The sequence below is a fragment of the Trachypithecus francoisi genome, unplaced genomic scaffold (assembly GCF_009764315.1).
Source record: "Trachypithecus francoisi isolate TF-2019V2 unplaced genomic scaffold, Tfra_2.0 Lachesis_group3, whole genome shotgun sequence".
Taxonomy (NCBI): Eukaryota; Metazoa; Chordata; class Mammalia; order Primates; family Cercopithecidae; genus Trachypithecus; species Trachypithecus francoisi.
The window spans coordinates 102690953-102706214 of NW_022681468.1; the positions used below are offsets into that span (position 1 = coordinate 102690953).

General features: G+C 42.5%; 1 protein-coding gene across 1 annotated transcript in view; it reads right to left on the reverse strand.

Moving 5' to 3' along the window:
- LOC117070259 (cytosolic carboxypeptidase 4-like) overlaps positions 1–15262 on the reverse strand; it is a 403714-nt gene that overhangs the window by 358048 nt on the left and 30404 nt on the right. Inside the window, exon 3 of the mRNA XM_033189113.1 lies at positions 8093–8269. Coding sequence (XP_033045004.1) covers positions 8093–8227 — 135 coding nt within the window. The 5' untranslated portion in view covers positions 8228–8269. The remainder of the gene's footprint in view (positions 1–8092; positions 8270–15262) is intronic.

Here is a 15262-nt window from a genome sequence, read left to right on the forward strand (position 1 = left end):
GTTGCAAGGAGTAAGTCGACAGCCTGCTTGGGTAGAGGGACTCACATCCTCCTCCTAAGCTACCAGCAACCCCTGGGGCCCAGCCACATGCCTTTGTGTATGCAAACACACCACATATGTGACCTCAGGTCACAAACACTCAGTGTAAAGCCCACAGCTGTCCACATAGACTGGATGCCTCTAAAAAAACGAGCCCCCAAAGGATGCATCATTCCATTTTGGCGTTTTCCTCAACAGCCTCAATAGCTTTGGGCCCGTCCCTAATAGGTAAAGTAAATCTCTCAGTGGGTGGGATTTCCACATTAAATACACGTTATAGATCTAAGTGTATGACCTAGCAACAGAGACTGTATCCCAAAGAAACAAAAGCAGGATAATTTTTTTTCTAATTAGCCAACTATAGACTGGAAAATAGAAGAGAAAATATCATATTAATAATCATTATTTTAAGGTAATAGCTTATGTTCTTTAATGTAGTTCCAATATAAATGTCACTGTAAGAAATTATATTTCATTTCAATACTAACAAATCAGGTACTTAGTGTGCTGGGGGAGAAATGATTGGAGCTACTTTAAAGCTGCACTAACCAGAGAAACTGCAAAAATATTTATATTCTTATAAAGGAAGGAAAGAATGCCCCTCACGGGTGTATTTAAGTATCCTCCATCTTTTGGATAAATGGTAATACTAAACAAAAAATGGAAAGATGACCTTAGAATAATAACCTCAAGACTCAACTGGGACTCAGCTTCCCAATGTACAAAAAGCATTTGCAATATGTTCAGGATGGAAATTTCTATGCTGCTTTATAGCTCATAGACTGCATTATGTACCTCACACAAAAATCACCAAAACACTCAACTCCGGACTGGCTTCCTTCCCATGGGGTGGGCCCTCCCATATGTAAAATTACTCACCATCCCCTTGCTTACTGCCTATGATTCTGCTCAGTTACTCAACAATGTTTGTAAGGACAGGAAAACAAAGAGAAGGAGAAAACTAACACATTCGGAGAGGTGTTTCATATAGAGAATGGGATTGTTAAACCAAAACTAGGTCTGGCACTATTAGGGCTTTCTCTAGCCAGTTCTCCCTCCATTCTTCCTTCTAGTAACCCCATGCAAAAACCATTTGGAAAATTTCACAGGATAAATGCTGTGCCAATACCTGAAGGCCATCCATTGGGCGAGCCCTTACATTCTTTGTCTTCTCCAACAGCTTCTATGTACACTGCATGGTAGAGAGTTGGTGAGGGCCTGGACCAATGAGTCATTTAGTTTCAAACAGCTCCAGAGGACTCTGAGTTTCCAGCTCTGAGTTTCCAATGCCATCATTGATACTTATGTGACTAGAAGCTGTTAGTTTGAATTGGTGCTGGGAGAAACAAACTCAATGAAAGTCACGAAGCCAATAAATCTCTGAAGAGTTACATGGAGTTGTCCTTAAAACAAATGACAGGCCCCTTCCCATCAAGACACATACACAGAGAGAGACAAAACCTATGTCCATAAGGCCTTAAAGTTACAATATTTCAAGTTTTTTTCTTCCAATCTTATATGTTTTGAACGACAAGGGAGTGAACAGATTCCTGATTATATAACCTCCAAGTACATTCACATATATGTTTTCTTTTAGTCCTTATGAAATCTTGTATGGTAGGATAAAAGGAGTCCTTATTAAAATCTGCATTTCATATATGAAAAAAAATAGGTTCCTAGAAGTAAGTAGCTTTCAACACTGCTGGTAAGTGAAAGAGTGAGATCTCTTGATGACCAATCTCATGCTCATCCAATGATTTCAGCTCTTCTTATTCTTCATTTACATTAATGTGGGTGAATAGGATTAATTCAGTCTAAGAATTTATTAATTCAATAACAAAACAATTATTTGAAGTAAGTCTTTAGACTAAGTGGCTATTTGACAGAATTAATAGTCAAAATGGGTGGTTTGTGTTTGTACGAACGGAGGCAAGATGGCGCACTTCCGGGTTCTTCATCCCCCCAACTTTTCCCGCGCGCGCGAAAATGCAGCCGACGCCCGGGAAGGTGCAGACCAACTGGGCATGCGCCAGGTGACGTCAATCTGAAGAGACCAAGATTTACCTGGTCGCACCTGCGGAACGCCCCCGGACACGCCCGTGCCCCGCTTATCGCCCTCCCACTCCCAGAAAAGCCGCTCCGGACCAGTGCCATGCGCGGACTTCCCAGCTTCCCCACTGCGGTCGGGACTGTCGGAATTCCGTCCGAGAGCAGCATGGAGAACTCTGTGGGCCTCACTTGCCGGAGGCCAACAGACCTCTCCTTACCCACCTTCTTCCCCTGAAGCTAGGTGACCAAAATAAACTTGCAGTTTTGCTCCTACCCTTGCCTAGTCGCTGGTTCCTTTGCGCCCGCTCTGGTGGTCTTAGAAAAACAAGTCAGTTGGTGCCAAACCCGGGAGGAGACCCCTCCTCGGGGCCCCCAGGGTCTGGGGAGCCTCCTCCTCCTCCTCGCTCCACGCCGCAGACGGACCAGGACCTGAGACCCGCTTCCCTCACTCTCACGGCCTCTCTGGGGTAAGTGCCCTTGTCTCCTCTTTACCTCCCTCGGCCAGAAATCCTGCGCAGGTCGGGGTCCATTTGGAGCCACCAAGTGGCTCGGGAGCCACCACGTGGCTCGGGAGACCCGTTCAGGACGGAGACGTCCGCCTGAAGGTAATCTCCACTTAGGCTTCAAGAGCCTCTCGTCTGTCTCTGCTGGTTCCAAAGGATGCTTTGAAGCCAGGCAGAGATCCATTCCCATGTCCATTGGGTCCATTGTGTCGGTAAAGAGGAAACAAATGGGAAACCCCCAGTCCAAATTTCCAAAGAGCACCCCCTTGGGGTGCCTCCTAGCCAATTTAAAAACCTTACAGCTTGAACAAGACCTTAGGAGGAAGCGGTTAATTTTCCTTTCCACTGTGGCGTGATCGACCTCAGCAATTTCTGCCAGTGGTTAGGCAAGTGGTCTGAAATTACGTACATACAAGGCTTTTGGGCCTTACGCTCTCGTCCCGACCTGTGTAGCCGGTGCTCTTCGGCCCAAGTTATGCTAGCCAAGGACGCCGACTCACAGGAACCTGAAAAAGAGGAGTCTTCATTCCTTTCTGTTCAGCCGGAGGATCTAGGGTTTCCCTCACTTCCGCCCTATACTTCTCCTCCCTCCGCCCGGACTCCTCCTTCCTCTTCCTTACCTACTAGTAATCCACTCAGTCCCGTGCTTCCTTCGGGGCCCCCAACTGGCTGTCTTGAGTCTCCTGTCTCTGCACACACCCGCTCTAAGTGCCCTGCTGATGCCTCCACTCCTGCCCCACACCCTCCTACAGTGTTAGCGCCTTTGCGAGAGGTGGCTGGGGCGGAGGGGTAGTTAGAGTACATGTCCCTTTTTCATTGGCCGATCTTTCCAAAATTGAAAAGCATTTAGGGGATTTCTCAGCTAATCCCACCGTGTACATAAAGGAATTTAGATATCTTTGTCAGGCTTATGACTTAACTTGGCATGACCTCCAGGTTATCCTAACCTCCACCCTAAACCCTGAGGAGCAAGAGCGCATCCTAGCGGCCGCCAGGCAGCACGCCAACCAACTACATTTAACTGATGCCACCATCCCACTAGGGGAGCAAGCAGTCCCCTCGGCAGACCCAGACTGGAACTACCAAGCAAACCAGCCTGGGCGCCGTAGGCGAGACATAATGGTTCAGTGTTTGTTGGCTGGTATGCAAACAGCCTCAAACAAAACTGTAAATTTTAACAAATTAAAAGAAATTATTCAAAATCCAGAAGAAAATCCAGCCGCATTCTTAAATAGGCTGACTGAGGTTCTAACCAATATACCCGGTTAGATCCGGCCTCCCCCACAGGGGCCACCATTTTGGCGTCTTATTTCATTTCTCAATCAGCTCCTGACATTCGTAAGAAACTTCAAAAGGTAGAGGATGGTCCTCAGGCACCAATACAAGATCTGGTTAAATTAGCCTTTAAGGTCTATAACTCCAGAGAGGAGACGGCTGAGGCAGTGCGACAGGCACGCCTCAAACAGAAGGCCCAACTCCTAGCAGCGGCTTTACAGCCCAATTGTAACCCCAGACCAGAGAGTACACACTCCGCAGACTCCAAGGCTACAAAAGGAGCCTGCTATAAGTGCGGCAAGGTGGGACACTATGCCAACAGGTGTCCGCAAGGTCCCCGAGCCCCAACGCAGCCTTGCTATAAGTGCAAGGCGTCAGGACATTGGGCCAATGAATGTCCTAAGCCTCGTCCACCAGCAACCCCCTGCCCTGCTTGCCAGCAGGGAGGACACTGGAAGTCTGATTGCCCCATCCTGAGAACAGGTGCTGCGTCTCCACGTGACTCCCTTTCCCAGGATCCTGGGAGCTCCTTCCAGCTCCTACATCTGGACGACAAGGACAACTGAAGGTGCCGAGACTCGGGGACCCCCATCACCCTCGCCGAGCCACGGGTAACTCTCCTGGTAGCGGGTAAGACAATTAATTTTTTAATAGATAACGGGGCTACCTATTCTGTTTTGCCGTCCTTCTCTGGACCTAGCCTTCCATCCGATATCTCTGTAGTAGGAGTAGACGGAAAGCCATCCACCCCACGAAAAACTCCACTCCTCAGTTGCTGCCTGGCCAACAACTACTCTGCACACTTGTTCCTCATTCCCAGCTAAAGAGGGCCCCCACCGGGAACAATCAGTGGACATCAGTTCAACTTTCCCCCCACTCGCCTCAAACTTACAAAACTTTCTTAACTAGTTCATGCTCCCTGACCCCTGGCGCTTAGCTCGCTTTCTCACCATCTTCTACATAAACCTATCAGACTTTCAATACATAACCCCAGACCCATATCTACCTCCAGACAATAGTCCAGAGCAGTGGTTCTCCCATCTCCTAACCTTCATTGAACATCTCCAGTGGCAAGGGACACTCCGTGACTACACGGAAAATGAAGTCTCATTTTATACTTATATTGCTGTTTCACTCATACACTCAGACCTTTGCTAGTCCGCCTACTGTATGGCAATTTTTTTCTCATCACTGAAACTTGGACACAAGACAGCCGAACACACTCAGTAGTACATAGCTCTGCCAGTTGCCTTCCTTAAGGCTATCAAACTTCTCTCCACACAATAGAGACCCCTTTCTCATGGCTCGCACTTATCTGCCAAAGGCTAGACTTAACCTACACTGTGAATATAACCAATCTCTCCCACTGCTTCCTCTGTGAGGCTTTAGAAGGCCCCCACCTAGTGGCAGCCCCCGCCCATGGCCTTCAACACAACTGGTCAAACATCCCACAATTCACTTACACTCCAGGCGCCACTATACCAGAAGTCCAAACTGCCCAATCCTTCCTTTCCATTATTCAACTCCAAATTCATCCTGAGGTAATCATGCTCAGGCACCCAATGGAGGCCACACAGCCCCCATTGAAGGCTATTTCTCGTCCAAACTGCCCAATCCTTCCTTTCCGTTATTCAACTCCAATTTCATCCTGAGGTAATCATGCTCAGGCACCCAATGGAGGCCACACAGCCCCCATTGAAGGCTATTTCTCGTCCAAACTGCCCAATCCTTCCTTTCCGTTATTCAACTCCAAATTCATCCTGAGGTAATCATGCTCAGGCACCCAATGGAGGCCACACAGCCCCCATTGAAGGCTATTTCTCGTCCAAACTGCCCAATCCTTCCTTTCCGTTATTCAACTCCAAATTCATCCTGAGGTAATCATACTCAGGCACCCAATGGAGGCCACACAGCCCCCATTGAAGGCTATTCTCGTCCAAACTGCCCAATCCTTCCTTTCCGTTATTCAACTCCAAATTCATCCTGAGGTAATCATGCTCAGGCACCCAATGGAGGCCACACAGCCCCCATTGAAGGCTATTTCTCGTCCAAACTGCCCATCCTTCCTTTCCGTTATTCAACTCCAAATTCATCCTGAGGTAATCATACTCAGGCACCCAATGGAGGCCAAACAGCCCCCATTGAAGGCTATTTCTCGTGCAACTGATCTCTCTCTAAAACTCTTAACCATACAGCCATTAATTGATCCCTCTATGTCCCCGTGTCCTTGGTCCCCAGTCTAACTTTATACAGCCAGGCAGAAGTAGCAGAGCTTTTCCAGCAACTTTCCATGCCACTACGACACCCCCGTAAAAAAAACGGGCTGTTGTCCTCCCTCTAGTTATTGGAATCAGCTGAAAGCCTGGCCTCCCTGCAGCGCCGAACTACCTCAATAGCCTAAGTGGCTGCCCAAAACAGGCGAGCCCTAGACTTGCTTACAGCTGAAAAAGGAGGCACTTGTCTCTTCCTTGGAGAAGAGTGCTGCTATTTTGTTAGCAAGTCAGGCCTAGTAGACACTAACATTCAAACCCTCAATAAAATAAAAAAACTGAGATACAAAACCTTAACACCCCAACCTTGCCAGGACCTTCCTTCTGGGTTTTGCCCATATTCTGACAAATGCTTCCATACCTCGTTCCTATACTAATACTGTGCCTTATTTTATTCTTCATCCGTACGTCCAAATGCCAACCATGGGCCCCGACCTTAACGACGCCCCTTAACAGCAGGAAGTAGCCAGACAGACCACGGCGCCCCTTTATCACTATTACCAATAAAAGGTTGGACTGTTTGTACGAACGGAGGCAAGATGGCGCACTTCCGGGTTCTTCATCCCCCCCCAACTTTTCCCGCGCGCACGAAAATGCAGCCGACGCCCGGGAAGGTGCAGACCAACTGGGCATGCGCCAGGTGACGTCAATCTGAAGAGACCAAGATTTACCTGGTCGCACCTGCGGAACGCCCCCGGACACGCCCGTGCCCCGCCTATCACCCTCCCACTCCCAGAAAAGCCGCTCCGGACCAGTGCCATGCGCGGACTTCCCAGCTTCCCCACTGCGGTCGGGACTGTCGGAATTCCGTCCGAGAGCAGCATGGGGAACTCTGTGGGCCTCACTTGGCGGAGGCCAACAGACCTCTCCTTACCCACCTTCTTCCCCTGAAGCTAGGTGACCAAAATAAACTTGCAGTTTTGCTCCTACCCTTGCCTAGTCGCTGGTTCCTTTGCGCCCGCTCTGGTGGTCTTAGAAAAACAAGTCAGTTTGGTAGCCCTGAGTTAAAAAAAATCTTCGACCATGTGAGAAGTTAGATAATGTGCATCGTCTGTCACACCCTGTACTCTCCTCGGTAACTAACAGATTTCTACAAGCTCGGGATTGCCTAGGTGCCAAGTGCTTCCTAGCTATTCCAGGAGACTATCAAAGCTAACACAATGAGCTCAATGCTGGTGAGGTCCAGGTATTCTTGGGGTTGAATGGAAGTCACTGAGGAGCAGTCTGTCAGCTTGCCTAAGAAATTTACAAGAGTCTATTACCCTGGCACTGTCAAAATATCCTTTATTTATGCTTCTCTATGGGGGAGTGGGAAAAGCAGCCAGAACAGCCTGCTGTAGCAGCTATCCAGCTGCTCATGCAGTTAATATAGCTGTAGAAAGAATGTGATTTATACAAGAGCACTTTCTCTCAACACTAGCATATGAGTCCGAAACCCACTCATTCTGGGAGACCCACGCCGTGCACACACTTTTGTGTGCTCTGGAGACAGCAGGATAACAAAGAGAGCTACAGATTTAGATCGGCACAGAAGATGGAAACACAATAGATATATGTACCAACAATATCTACAGACTGACCTATGCTCTTTATGATGTACATAGAACTAGTCCACTTACTGCAGAAAGCAAGAATTTTGTGCATATAACAGAGTCAAGCAGGCAGAGGTTCTGTAAAAGTTGGGGATGCACGTCAAAGGCTCCCTGCTGCTTTCTGGTGAGGGCAGCTGATTGAAGAACTAAATTGGAAAGCATGCACTCATTGCTTCCAGGATCAACATAGATGATCCTGCAGGTGAAAACAATTGTTGAACCAGTTTTTCAAGGCAAGGGAGCAGGACCAGACTCTATTTGGAGTCTTCTCCCCCTTTTAGGTTAGAAATCAGGAACAAGTTGTCTGTAATTTCTATGTATTGTTGCTGGACAGAAAGCATGGGTGTCCTGCAGTCTCACATACCTGATAGGGGCCCTGGTTGCAACCACAGTAGCTGCTTTCCATGGTGTAGCTTCTGGACACCCCCATCTCTCTCCACACCACCACCCGGGCCGTGGAGGCTCGAGATTTCTCCACAAGGAAGCTGCAGCTGCTCATTGTGAATGCTGGTGCTAGTTTATCAAGGATTTTGGGAAGAGTCTACAATTTAAAAAAAATCAAACTATGATTAGTTGTGGGTGACTAGGGATAGTCATCATAAAAATAGCTTCTCAACATTGTTAAGCATCTATCTATAAAACACTTGTTACTTTAAATCATTTATTAACCCTAAGAAATGGCTATCAGTTTTAAAAAATCATTTTGCAGATAAGGACACAGGCTAAGAAAACTTAGAAATAGGCCAGGAGCGGTGACTTATGCCTGTAATCTCAGCACTTTGGGAGGCTGAGGCAGGTGGATCACCTGAGGTCAGGAGTTCAAAATCAGCCTGGCGAACATAGTGAAACCCTGTCTCTACTAAAAATACAAAAATTAGCCGGGTGTGGTGGCGGGCACCTGTAATCCCAGCTACTCAGGAGGCTGAGGTAGGAGAATCGCTTGAACCCAGATGACAGAGGTCGCAGTGTGCCGAGACTGCGCCACTGCACTCCAGCCTGGGAGACAGAGTGAGACTGCATCACAAAAACAAAACAAAACAAAAGTTAGAAATACATAGCTGAAATCCAGAAAACTCTAAAGTTGCTAGAAAGGAATCCAAATGCCAACTGGCCAACTCCATAATCTTTCAGTTCCACTTTTCTGCATTGCTATGGACCAAGGCTGCACACATACACTTGGCCTCATACATGAAAGAGACTATGGAAAGCCTCAAATTTCACAGGGAATTGAAATTTACAGACTACATCCAGCCTCACTGTTACTTAGCAGGGTCATACTTGGGACTGTTCACAATTTCACAAGGCCAAAGGGGCCAGTGATGATTCTAGAGAAGAAGCACACATCGTTCACTTCTTTCCTAAGAGTGTATAATTGCCAGAATGAACTTTTCGTCTCATCTTCTAAGCCAAAAATCTGAGGCTTGATCAATTATGAAACTCCTGAAAATCCATCCTCTCTGGGTTCATATATTCCACCTTTTCTTGGGGTAAAAATACTTTATTTATGACTACTTAACCTCCATTTAGAAGGCATCTCTAGACACTTGACACCCCAATTGACAGAAAGGGATCTTCCAGCCACTGGACCTCCTCCCCAGAGGACAATGACTCGGAGTTGATAGTATACACAGTCCTGAGTCAGCAGAAATACTGCACGTAGTCCCAGAACTTTTATGACATTAACAAGAAGGATTCTCTCATTTTAGTGTTGGCAGAATATGCATAAACTAACACATAATATAAAATCACATACATTAAACAATAGTGAAGCCTTAGGCTTTTAGACAAATTACAGGGAGAAAGTAGAGAAGCATAACAAGTTAATGCGAATATAAATGAAAGAATTGTTTTTAAAGAGATGCAGTTTTGTTAATTTCTAGAACATTAAGCAAATCTCTTACTATCTCTGGTACTTACTGTCCTCATGTTAAATGTAACTGTTAACTATAATTATTAATTATCATAAATTATGTTATATAAATATATTAGCATAATTATCAATATAATTTACTATGATCTCTAAATTCCTACATAGCCTCCAGACTTACAGATCATCTAAAAAAGGGAAATAGAATGCTAATGTTGTCTTCACTTGAGTGTCTACAATTGCCTCCTAATTGATTTCATCCTATCCACTCTTGTCCCTCCCTTCCTATAATCCCTCAATCTATTTGTTCCTTCAAAATGCTCATTACAATTACAACTGAATTATTGTGTATGTATTAGTTGTTTATTTCCTATCTCCCCAGAAGCCTAGAAGTTCCATGAGGGCAGGTCTGTGTCTTATTCGCAGGAAAATCCCTACACATCGAGCAGTATGTTGCTCGTAGAGGGTACTATATAATTATTTGCTAAAATAAATAGAATCTGCTAGTCCAGACCCCTGCGGGTCTGGTCAAATAGACATAAATATATTGTTTCTATATCCTGCAAGTAAAGTGATCAATAATACTTGCAAATAGTTTTAATTTATCATTAGCGTACTATGTTGCAAAAGTTTACTCTTACATTGTTTAAGTGACTTCACCTTTTTTACTTAAGTGAAACTATTTTTTTCTTCCATAGGTTGTGTCTCTCTCTCTCTTTCTCTGTCTCTCTCCCTTTTTTATAAAGGTTTTATTTAAAGCAGCTTTAGGTCCACAGTGAAACTGAGAAGGAAGATGCAGAGATTTTCCATATGCCCCCGACTCCTGTCCATGCATGGACTCCCAATCATTGACATCCCTCACCAGAGTGGGAGGTTTGTTGTAACTGCTGAACCTACATTGAAACATCATCGCTCAAAGTCTATAGTTTACATGAAGATTCTCTTCACTTTTGGTGCTGTACATCTTACGGGTTTGAAAAAATGTATAATGATGTGTACTCAATAGTACAGTATTATCCAAAGTAGTTTTACTGCCCTAAGAATCCCCTCTGCTCCACCTATTTATCCCTCCTTCCTTCCAAATTCCTGGCAACCCCGATCTTTTTAGTCTCCATAGTTTTGCTTTCTCCAGAAAGCTGGAAATACAGTATGTAGCCTTTTCAGGTTGTTTTCTTTAACTTAGTAATATCCATTTAAGGTACTTCCATGTCTCTTCGTGGCTTGATAGCTCATTCCTTTTCAGCACTGAATAATAATTTATTGTCTTTTTTTTAACAAGTACTGGGCTGGAGCTGTCTTTTCTTGTGATGTCCCCATTTTGGCTTTTGTATCAGAGTAACGCGGGCCTCATAAAATGAGTTGGCAAGTGTGTCTCCTCTATTTTATGAAAGAATGTTTTTATGATTAGCACTATTTTGTTCTTAAGAGGTTGATAGAATGTATCAACAAAGCCATTTGGGCCCAAACTTCCATTTGTGGGAAGAGTTTTCATTATTAATTCTACTTTTTTCCACTTAAAATAAACCTCATCAGATTGTCCATGTCTCCTTGAATCAGTTTTTGTAGTCTGTGTTCTCCTAAGAATGTATTCACTTGTTGTCATTTAGTTGTTAATGATCCTCTTTTTTACTTTGTAAGATTTGTAGTGATGTCCCTTCTTTCAACCCCAATTTTGGTAACTTGCATCTTCTTTCTTTTCTTTGTCTAGCTAAATGATGATCATTTTGTTGATCATTTTAAGAAATCAAACTATGAATTATTGAATAAAAAGCATGTTATTTATGGATGCTCTATTGTTCATATGATTTTTATTTCATTGATTTTACTTTGGCTTTTATTTTGTTCTTTCCTATACTTTGGGATTTATTTGCACTTCTTTTTCTTGTTTCTGAATGTGGATGCTTAGATTATTGATTTTAGATCTTTCTGCATTTCTAAATATTCCAAATTATAAAGTTCCCTCTATGTACTATTTTTGCTGCATAATATAAATTTTGACATATTGAGTTTTTATTTTTATTCACTTAAAGATATTTTCTAATTACTCATTAGATTTCCCTTTCAAACCATAAGTTAATTTGATACACATTGTTTAATTTCCAAATATTCACAGATATCCCAGATTTCTTATAAAAGTTAATTTATAATTTAATTCTGTTGTGTAGGTCAATATTCTGTGCATATTTTCAGTCCCTTAAAATATATTGAGATTTATTTTATAGCCTATTATAGGGTCTATGCTGGAGAAATTTTGATGGGCACTCAAAAAGAATATCTATTCTTTTGTTTTGAAAAGAACTGTTACATGTAAGTTAGATCAGGTATTCTCTACACTAATTTTCTGTTTGATTATTCTATCGCTTACTGAGAGAAGATTACTAAAATATTCAACTATTATTATTAAATTTTAAATGCCTTCTTTCAATTTTTTCTTCTTGTATTTCAGAGTATATATATTCACATATATTTATAATTGTTATACCTTGCTGATTAACTATTTCTTTCAGTATTATGAATTGCACCCTTAGCCCTAGTAATATTTCTTCTTTTAATGTATATTTTGTCTTATGTCAATATAATCATCTTTATTATGGTTACCATTTGCATGGTGTATCTTTTTCCATCTTTTAACTTTCAACCTGTTTGCATTATTGAATCAAAAGCATGTCATTTATAGACAATATATACTTGAACCTATTTTTAAAATCTGGTCTTACAACCTCTGCCTTTGGAATGAAGGGTTTGTTCATTCATATTTAATGTCATCATTGATATTTTTGGATTTACATTTGCCATTTTGTTGTTTGTCTCTATATGTCTCATATATGTTTTGTTCCTCCTATACTATCTTCTCCTCTCATTATATCTTCAAATATTTTTTCAGACATTTATTTTCCTCTCCTTTTGGGCCTCCCATTACATGTTGGTTGATATGCTTTATGCTATCCTATAGGTCTCTACAGGTCTTTACTTTTCTTTAATCTTGTTTGTCTGTTCTTTGAATTGAATAATTTGGGGTTGATCATCAAATTTATTGATTCATTCTTTACTATCTTGCCATCTCAAATCTGCTGACAATCCCATCTAGTGAATTTTTTATGTTGATTATGATACTTTTCAACACTATCTCCTTCCTTCCTTTCTTCCTTCCTTCCTTCCTTCCTTCCTCCCTTCCTTCCTTCCTTCCGTTTTTAATTCTCTATCAAAGTTCCATATATATTGAGTAATGGTCATCATATTTTGCCATTAACTTTTGAACATAATTTTCTTTACTTATTTGAACATATTTTAACAGTTGCTTGGAAATAATTATAAATCCACCATGTTGGCCCACTCTGTTTCTACCGACTGCTTTGTTTCCTAAGGATGGATTTCACATTCTTGATTCTTTACAAAATTGTAATTTTTGCTTGAAAACTGGACATCATAGATTATACCGTTTTAGCATCTCTGGATTCTATTTTTTAAATGTTTTTTTTAATTTTTAACTACTTTCCTGGATCAATCTGCAGAATATTTCTTTTTTTTTTCTTCTGCAATGTGTGTCACTGATGTCTCTACACAGTTTCTACATTCTTATTTAAATTATTTAGCTTGATATCTGTGGCTGCTTAGCATAGTGGTTATACAATAATTTGGGCAAATGTAGTACTCAAATATCTTGAGTGCATAAGACTTCCACTCTCTCGATTGATTTGTAGGTGATTTGGGAAGACATTCAAAATTGTGGCAGTTCTTTTTTTTTTTTTTTTTGAGATGGAGTCTCGCTCTGTCGCCCAGGCTAGAGTGCAGTGGCGTGATCTCGGCTCACTGCAAGCTCCACCTCCTGGGTTCAGGCCATTCTCCTGCCTCAGCCTCCCGAGTAGCTGGGACTACAGGCGCCTGCCACCACGCCCGGCTAATTTTTTGTATTTTTAGTAGAGATGGGGTTTCACCGTGGTCTCAATCTCCTGACCTTGTGATCCGCCCGTGGCAGTTCTTAAGTCTCTTTGGGCTTTATTTCTCACTGGGCTTTCTTGGGTTTCCTCTGAAGAGACACATATTTTTCCATAATCCATGTGATACAGTTTAGATATTTGTCCCCACCAAAATCTCATGTTGAAATGTAACTCCCAGTGTCAGAGGTGGGGCCTGGTAGGAGGTGACTGGATTACAGAAGTGGATTTCCCATGAGTGGTTTTGCATCATCTTCTTGGTGCTGTTGTCACAATAATGAGTGAATTCTCATGAGATCTAGTAGTTTAAAAGTGTGTGGCACCTCCCCCTGACTCTTTTTCTGACTCTGTTTTCACCATGTGAAGTGCCTGCTCCCCCTTCACCTTCTACCATGATTGGAAGCTTCCTGAGGCCTCCCCAGAAGCAGATGCTAGCATTATGCTTCCCGAACAGCCTGCAGAATCATGAGCCAATTAAACCTCTTTTCTTTATAATTTATCCAGTCTCAGCAATGCAAGAATGGCTTAATACACCATGTATTTACAGAGAGCTTATCTTAGCTTTTCTATGACTCTCTCATTTCTAAGGTCTCCCTTATAAATTTCTGGCTATGTGTGTGTGTGTGTGGCTGTCCTTCTGTTGGTAAAACTGCATTGCTTGATGACCAAATAGAGTGGAGTCAGGAGCAGCCCCAGTCAAAAAGGTTACAGACCCCTGATGTTCTTACATGAAGTTCTAGCAATTTTCAAGAATAAATGCTTCTCAATTTATCATTTGTATTTGGTCAATTTCCAGAGTCTTAAAAGGGCTGCTTTTCAAAATTTTCTTCTGTTTTATACTTGCGTTTTGCAGAGAGGACTCACTGACCTCTTTATACCAACATAACTAGAAGTAGTACCATTAAAGTTGATTAATAAAATTGAATAAATATCGCAGAGTGAATTTGAAATATAATAGGGCGCATAATTGTCTCTTCAATACTAAGGGTGAATGACCAAAAAAAACCTCTTAGGTAAGTTTAGCATGTTTAGAATTGTTCCACTTTCGATAGTAATGAAGGAATCAGCCTCTCAGCATCAGCAGGCTGCTGACCACTGGCAGATATCATGATGATAACATTAACCTGTCTTACAAGGACACTCTCCCCTGAATCTCAATTTTCCCATCTGTAAAATGAGTGGGTCCTTTCAATTCTGAGAGGATCCATTTGTATACACAAAAGTCTTTTTAGGCAGATCACCAGTGTTAAGATAATTATTTACAGATCATTATGTCCTAGATTTAGAGTGTCAGTGATAGAGGGAGTTATATAATATGTGGGATCCCAAAAAGCAAAGCTATTTGGGTTGAAAGCAAGGGATGTGACCAAACCATATTCACTTCACTACTTCCACATATGTCATAGTAGCCCATGAATCGCCTTTAAGGAATCCCAGGGCACCAACAAACTCGATGTAATAATCTATGTAGAAAATATAACTTCTTCATTTCACAAGGGAGAAAAGTGAGGCTCAGGCAACTGACCCATTCACAGTAAAGGACCTTATAGGTGAGTATTAATGTATGGATGGATTAATCTCTTCAACAGCATTGCTATTAAATACCACTGTGCTTATTCTCATAGGCAGAAACTGGCATACCTATCTCTGTAATGTTACGCCTTTTACCTTAGCTTACGCTAATCTGGGCCTCAAAATATTTTTTGAATTTATTAATTAAACAACATGAATC